The sequence below is a fragment of the Teleopsis dalmanni genome, chromosome 2, assembly GCF_002237135.1.
Source record: "Teleopsis dalmanni isolate 2A chromosome 2, ASM223713v2, whole genome shotgun sequence".
In the NCBI taxonomy this organism is placed as follows: domain Eukaryota; kingdom Metazoa; phylum Arthropoda; class Insecta; order Diptera; family Diopsidae; genus Teleopsis; species Teleopsis dalmanni.
The window spans coordinates 232,872,356-232,881,221 of record NC_051847.1 but is presented as its reverse complement, the minus strand read 5'-3'; the positions used below and the strand labels follow the sequence as shown (position 1 = coordinate 232,881,221).

Genomic DNA, 8,866 nt, shown 5'->3' with positions numbered 1-8,866 from the left:
CTGAACATGCTGATTATACCTTCTTTCTTCTTAAAATATAAAACCTGTCTAAGTTTAGGAAACTTTTGTGTAGTTTGGGTTCGTTTGGTTAAAACGCTTGAAGTCATTTTAGTTCACCACTTAAAAAAATCAGTATGTTGTAGTATATAGGGTATATCATATTGAGTGGTTTTAAATTTCTTGGTATATGAAAACAAGTTTATGAGTGAGAGATCCACAATCCAGCGCTTTCAAAATAAAGTGCTACGGCATATCGTAAATGTGCCATTTTACATCAGAAACAGTGATCTCCGACCTGACCTTGACATGCCAACAGTCGACGATGTGGCCAAAAATTGTTAAAAAGAAAAACAGTGGTAGGTCTGATAAACACTGATTGGCAAAAGTCCTTCGCTTTCGTCCCTTTTAAATTTTCCAATCGGAATCGCTTAATAGTTGCTTTAATTTATTATTTGTACTAGAGGCAATATTAAAATGCTTTCGTCTATATTTTAAGATTCATTAATAAGAAGAAAACCATTATGAGGCACTAATAGCCTTGTCACCGTGACCAAATTTCAATCGAACTTTTTGTCTTCCTCTCAATATTAAATATTAATTCATCGTGAAATCCAAATCAATTTCTCATATAACGTAACCATGGCTGTCTGCAATACAAGACCACAAAAGAGCAGAGTTAACCGATTTCTAATGCATATAGTGTATGAGTTTGTAGTATGTCTAGTTAAGAATTACACAATTTTAGTTAATAAATTTTCAATAACATCAATTAAAACTTTATTAAATTTTAATTAGGTTTTTACATATACAATTCATTTGTGACTTGTATCTTTCAAATATTTTATGTACATCAATTTAATTTAAATAAAAAAATTTTACATGTAACAAATTGTTGTTTTTAATAATTTTAGTTTTGATATCTCGGTATTCAAATAACATAATTTTTTATATATTTTATATAATTTAGTTAATTATTTGCCATTCTTAATACTTTAATTTCGTTCAAAAACTTCACACATTATCTTAAAGCAATATATCTTTACATGCGTAGTTTATATAGAAATAATCATTTAATTATTATTTAATTATTTGAATTATTAAAGTAACATTAATCTGTAATAGTGTAGCTGTAATACCTCATGTACATATATATGTCCTTGCACATATATATTTGTATATATAATTTACTCTTTATTAATAACATAATTCAATAAAATTAATTTGTCAAAAATTTGGCAGAGATATGTAAATTGTTTTATAGTTTTAATTTTTAATTTAGTTTTTATTTTTTTGACTTTTAATTTAATTTTAGATATCATCAATTAAATTCTTACTAACTTGATTTATACTTTTTCTTTAGGAAGCATATTGTATTTAATATATACATAATACATATATAAATTACAGTTTTATTTAAATTGGTAAGTAACTACAATTAATTTAAACTCTTATTAAAACTATTATTTAAATACATTCTGAATAAATTCAAATAAATTGCTTTCTTATTGCAATAATTTTTGATTTTAATTACACAACATTTTAACTAAATTTATTTTTACATTTAATTAAATATAATTTACATTAAGTTTCAATACATTTACATTTTCTTAATATATAAATATTTACACTTAAAAAATTTTGATATAAAGTGTTTTAAATTTTTTTTACTATGTATATTAATTATTTAATATAAATTTAATATGAAAATTATTACAGTTTATCTTTTATCTAAACACTTGCAGTTCAATCAAAAGTTGGCGTATCTTTGAAATATTTTTGCAACTGGGGCTCATTTCAGTTAAAAAAATATTTCGCTTCTAAAATTTCTTTTGAAATTCATATTATGTACTATTGATTGAAGTGTAGTGTTTTTTTTATTATAATTTTTTTAATAACTAATTTTTTAATTTATATTAAGAAAAAAAACCTTTTTTTATACATTATGCACATAATTCTGATTTTGCTTTTGATGGATTGTATCAAATTCTTTGATAATCTTCGGAATGCAAGATTTTGATACAAAACACAACAATTGACTCAATAAATAATTTAAATAATTTAATAATAATTAGTTTACAATAATAATAAAAATTTATAAATTAATAATTAAAATAAAATCGAAAAAATTATAAATATATGCATAACTATAATACTAGAAATAAATAACACTGATTGAATATATTATAAGAAGTCCTGAACATAAAAAAAATATCTCTTATCTCTGTCTAAACCATTGCTTTTTTGGAAAATCAGACTTATATAATTATTTGATTATATTAATATTATTAAGATGGGATGTGACACTGCGATCATCAGGTCTATTGTGCCTCTTTCTGGGCTTAGAGTAAGTCTTTCAATAAAAATTTGCGTGTTTTTTGTCTCTTCCGTAAGCATATCAGTTTATAACGCATAATAATCTGATATAATGCAATAATTCAAAAAAGTTTAAGAAAGTATTATTAAACTAATGTAATTATAAAAATATAAATAACTACTAAGCAATAAACATTATTCATTAAGTTAGTTTAGATTAAGAGAAGAATCTGTGTCAGACTCTGCGAAGACTATGTATGCGTTACCTTAAAAATCATATTTAAGATGGGCCTCATCTTATGATTTGGTTTTCTAAAAGATTTTTCTGATACGTTTATTCTCGAGTCAAGAGCTAAATAATCTATTTCAACCTATTTCTCTTCTTAAAAAATTTGAGACTTTTATTATCAGTTTCTGATAGTTCTTCGGGTTCATAAAATAATTTTTTTAAGAATTGCAGACCTATAAATTCTCAAAACTGTGTATCTGCAGAATATCTAAGAGATTGATTGATTCTAAATTCTACAATATCAAATCATATAACGATATTGGAGATTTAACTTGCCTTGGTAGCAATAGTGTTTGCATTACTAAATTAGTTTGAGTGGGAATCAATCTTCTAGTGTCAATATGAAAAAACTTGTTGGAAGCTGGTTTTTGTAATACCTAAAAATATATAGGCAGTAATTATGTGGATTTACACAACTATGATTATTCAACTAATAATATCAAATAATAATAAAGTACATAAGTATAATGTAAGAACTAGATTAAATAAATAATTGAAAATTGTTATAAGTTATATACACAACGAAGAGTATATGTCTTTTATGCATAAAAAAAAATAATACCAATGTAATAATACTGATAGTTAAATTATTGTATTTATATTAAAAATAAAAATAATATAATTAAATAATATATAAAATGAATTAATTGTAAGAATAAACATAACAATAAATACATAATATAATTAATTATTGGATCAATTTATAACTTTTCAACATTCCTATTAAATCAGAATAGAGGTTTCGGAAATTTATTTACCTCTATAGTATATTAATAAATGTTTCAAATACTATATCTATTTGAACTTAAACTCATAAATAATCTATTGGAATTGAAATTTTAGTAACTAAAACAATTTAAATTGACAGGCTCAAACCGACACTTCTTTCGTATATTTGGAACGATCATTTAAGTCCAGCATTAATTTGTCCGGTCGTTTTGTGCGTCCATTGCCATTTGTCTTGCTATTATTTGCATTATTGCCTTCACCCTGACTTGAATTGTTTGAGTTTGAAGAAACATTTCCAAGCGATGTTTGGATAACTACTGCACTCTCACCTGATTCTTGCTTCCTAACACTTGTTGTAGTAATAGAGCTAGTACTTGGCAGCATTGCTAAGTCAGTACTATCACTGGTAAGAATTGAATCTAATGTACCCTCAGGGAATATTTCACAATCTACTGTAGTCTGATATTCCTGAGAAATAAATGTGTCTGTTATGTGATCATTATCATCGTTATCGGGTGTATCACTGCTGTCATCGGTGGTGCTGTAAAAGACTATATCGTCGGTGGAACGCATTTTTTTCTGACTTACAACCACATTTTCATCTAATACTGAAGATTTTCTTTCCAGTAAATCCGTGCTATGTGCCTGTGTTATACCAGCGATCTCAGTCAAAGTCATAGTGGTGTGTTTTTGTGCTGATTTATCACCCTCACTTATTAGTCTATTGCGTTTTTCTTTTTTACTACTCTTACTACATCTACTACTATTTCTTATACTACTAATACGCTTACTACTTTTCTTATTAAATTTACTTCTACAATTATCACAAATACGATAGTTTACATTCATTTCACTTGCATCGTGCAGACTCGAAGTACTACCATTCTCAAATCTATTGCCAAATTTCGTTGGACCATGTTTGCGATTACTGCTAGTTGAAGGTGGAGTATTGGTGGCAGCACTGCGCACATTGGTACGACGTCTTGGTGTTTGATCCAAATCATCCGGCTGAGAACACATACAATCTAATTTTATATTTGCAAAACTTATGCTGCCTTCTTTATTAGGTGAACCTAGCAATTGGCATGCTTTCGGAGGTGTGTGTGGACGGCAAGTGTAATATTGCCCTTTTGTAGTTTCAAGGCAACGATTGCAAATGATATGACCTTGTGTAGTTGCCATCGCAGACTCTAGGTGAAAACTATCACCACTTAAATGAGTATTTGTAGATTTCTCCTCCTGCATAACCTTGTATTCTATAACCTTTGTAGGAGTTGCAATGACTACTGTGGGTGTTGCAACTGTTGCTGCATTCGATTTTGTGACAGCTGTTGTTATCAATTTACTATTTGTGTTGTTTACATTTTTATTTTTCACTGCTTGCATTTGTTGATTGTATTTCTGCATTTCAGTGTTTAACGCTAATAGTGGCAATGCCACCTGATGGTGTTCTTGACGTACCACTAATTGATTTCCGGCTGTGCTTGCTTGTGTTGCAGCTGCAGCTACCATCATAATACCACCAGGAGTTTTTAAGCCGTCTAATAAACTTGAAATTGTCATGACAGCAACGCCTTTAGGTGGCGCCATTTCCTGTATGCGCTGCAGTTGCACGCTTAACTGGCGTATTTCTTCCAGAGCTTCCTGATCAGATAGCTTGGTTTCTGTAAATCAGATGAAATATAGTAAAGTGATGAGGCATATAAATATGAGTAGATTATAATCTTTAATAGTAAAAATTTAATTTTTTTAATATGGAAATAACATAATAAACTGATAATGAATTTATTTGGCTATATAAAGCATATGATTTCAATACATATATATATATATATACTGTTGTATAAATTATATATTATTAATTATAATGAATTGCTTACATGGAAGAAATTGGTTACAGAAACGAAAGTAACATTTGTTTCTCTCAAAACTTTATACTAAGAATATTGATTCCATATATACATATTTCGGAGGGCATTTAATATTTAGTTCAGAGACTTGACATAGGTTTTCGATCTAACAACGAATACCTAGTGATATCTGATGATATTTCATATTATTTCTATTTCCTACTCTTTTTTGTTTGATAATCCCTATAACTATTCTTCTCAAAATAACTTACGGAATATATTCTCTAACCCTTTTTCAAAATACTGAAGAAGTCTCTAATGGCTAGAATGTTTAATTCTCAAGTAATTCTCAAAAGCTTTATCCATTTTTGTCAACAAGTCAATGTGTATCTTTTTGTTAGTTTTTACTATCAATGTCGTACGGGTATAATAAGCACTTAGAGAACTCAAGGGGGACGGCTGAATAATGATTGGTATATTGACTCGCCATTATCTGTCGGTTCTGCAAAGAAACTGCACAATAAAAAAATAGGCACGACGGCGGAACATTATCTTTTAAATCCCCATGTCAACGTGATGTGCATTTCAGAAGACCACTACAGCGGTAAATACAACACACTTAAAGAAGAGAAAAATTGAGCGCACATAATAAGTACATTGTCAATCTTGTCAAGAATATGATCTAACGACAAAAGCTTGAAGAGATATGTAAATAAGACCTTATCACAAAATATTGATTTCTGTGGAAAGTAAATGTTTTCTAAAAGAGTGTATGATACATAATATCATAGCAAAATTTCTTTAGCAGTAAACACTGTTTTATTACGAAGTGGAACAAAGTCATTGGGAATCTTTCAAACATGCTTCCAATTGGTATCAATGGTTATACGGGATCAAATCGTGTGTCGAGAAAAACGCTCGTCACACATTTCTTCCTTAATGTTTAGGAACAAGAGGAAGTTATTCTATTGGGACTATAAAGTGAATGACACATCACATTCGAGATAACGTTGGTAACGTTAATTAGTTCCCCAGTATACCAACGTGGGCTAGTCGGTAAGGTTAATTAGTTCGCAGTATACTAATGTTGATTGGTTCCTTTGTGTACTAACGTGGCCTAGTCAATAACATAGCCTAATCGGTTACCTTGATTTGTTCCCCAGTACACCAACGTGGCCTAGTAAGTAACTTTGATTATTTCCCAGTATACTAACGTGGCCTAGTCGGTAATGTTGCTTAGTTCCGAGTATACCAATGTGTTCTACTCAGTAACGTTGAACTTTTTTCTCATTTCAGCACAACATAATTAATTTTCTTTGCTATAATTTTCTTTTAATAGGTATTTACAATAATTACATCTGTCTTTTCATATGTAAATAAATGTAGAATAAGAAGAAACTAGATTAAAAGTATAAGTCTTTCAATTTGTACTTCGAGAGGATTCAGGGTCATAAAAAATATTCTTGTAAAATATTTTAGAAAATCGTGAGTTATCCCGGCCGTGTTTAGGTTCATTACAAGATTTATGGGAATTTTAAAACAGAATCATCATAATTATGACTGTTTCTATTGAATTGTCAACAATCTGCAAAAAATTTGTGATGCACTTTTATGTCCACTCTAGATAAAATACGTCTGTATTGACTTTATCTTTCCTTATTTATTTTTTAAATTGATTTTCATGAAGAATTGTAAGTTTTAATGGGTGCAAGTAAATGCTCCACTAGTATTTTATATTTACATATACTAACGTGAAAAATATTTTTATTTCGGTTCTATAATAGTATTCGACACAATACCATAGTTATAATTTGATATGATCTGACGTAATTGCTATATATAAACTTTTCATATCTTAATGTTTATTATTGAGTAGCGTCATTTTATGGTAGAACGGTTATATTGTGGTCAGCAGTGTCAAAATGTGTCAATATCGGAATGATTAATATTGTGTGGCTCACTTGAACTTTCGGAATTCAGCACAACGAAATACCACATTGCAGCTAAAATGACGCAAATTGAGATTTATGGTTTTGTGGCGGAGGATAATTTGTTGAAATTCATTGTTCAAAACTTTTAATTTTGAAATATATACGAGTAAATGTTAAATTTGACTTCAACTTTAGTATGAAATATAAAATATAATTCAAAATTTTAACGCTCAATTTAAGCGAGTAACTATAATAATAAATTCCACTGAACAAAGACAGTAAATCCAAAGTAGTTCTTTTTAACAAAAACCTAAAAAACAAAGCAAAATATTGAGAAACCTAAAGTAATACGAGTATTATAAAAAAAGTCCGAATGAACCCTATTTTGACTGTCATAAAAAATAATGCGTAACAGAAGCTACGATAAACTCTGACAGAGAAGCAAATTAAATACTAAAAAATTGTAGAAAAAATGTACGCTTCATAGTAGCGTAAGAATCCAGGCGAAATAAAGATAACAAATATGTGGATTTGGATTGCCATGGCCAGTAGACAGTCACAGTCACAGGCACAGTAACAGCAGACTCTAAGACAGCTGCGTTACTCAAATAGACAGAAAACCAAGAAGTCAGGCAAAGCAAGTCTGGCATGAGATATTATTGCCTACGAAATAAGCGAAAAATTATGAACAGACATGAAGACGTTTATTGCCAACATAAATCATTGCGTTAGAGACAAGGCTTATTTGCGGAGACATGGCAACTTGAAATTCCTTAAAGTTTGTTTATTAAAAAAATAAAAAATGTACATATATTACGAGGGGCACAAGAAAAAACTAAACATTTTAACAGGAAATTAAATAATATTCATTTAGACGCACAAAATTATTGCCCACGTCCTGTTTTTTTTTATCAAACAGATATAAAAATTTTAAATTTTAAAAAATTATGCAAAAAAAACAGTGAAGTTTTTATTTTGTTTAAAATTTATGTACTCAAAACAAGAACAAGATATATAGCGCACCGTCCTTTAAGTTTTATGGAGTTACATAAAATTAGATTTTCAAATAATGCCACTTCAAAGCGCAACATAAATAAATCCGTATTTGGCAAGACGTGAGGGAAAGCTACGGAAAGCTACGTGAACTGATATGATTTTTACGCTGGCAATGCTACCAACGCATGGCGTTCACGCTGGTTACGCCATACTAGCGTAATTCCGTTGACGTAAATTTTATATACTTGAGCTTGAGATCAGGTTGGTTTATCCTCTTGTTTGTTATTTACGTGCGCGGCACATGTGCATGTTTAGTAATATTTTTGAGTGCAACATTTGTCAAATTGCGTTGACAGCCACTTTATTTTGCGGTAGTTTATTATAACGTATTTCCATCGTTACGATAACGTTTCAACGAGTTAAAGTGCAAATAAATTGCGAAATTATGAATTATGCACATTTTATTAAGTTAGAAGAATTTACACAAGGATAACATTTTTAAGCTTGTGAGTTGCATGCATGATGTGCTGCACTAGTTTCTCTTGAAGACTAAATTTAAAATATATCAATGTCCATTTTCGAAATGTACTCATATTTATAGAGATGTTTTTTTTTAGAAAATTGCTTTTAAGTCGACAACATTGTTGTTAATGTCAACTCAATTTGACAAATGATAATATGACGTATGATCACTGCAATTCTGCTCATGACAATTATCTAACAGATTATAATAAAAAAAATTTTATTTCAAGAATATT

At 29.1% G+C, this 8,866-nt stretch overlaps 1 protein-coding gene across 1 annotated transcript in view; it reads right to left on the bottom strand.

The window, feature by feature from the left end:
- Positions 1-3,432: 3,432 nt before the first annotated feature.
- LOC119676961 overlaps positions 3,433-8,866 on the bottom strand; it is a 31,707-nt gene continuing 26,273 nt past the window's right edge. Inside the window, exon 11 of the mRNA XM_038088228.1 lies at positions 3,433-4,995. Coding sequence (XP_037944156.1) covers positions 3,473-4,995 — 1,523 coding nt within the window. The 3' untranslated portion in view covers positions 3,433-3,472. The remainder of the gene's footprint in view (positions 4,996-8,866) is intronic.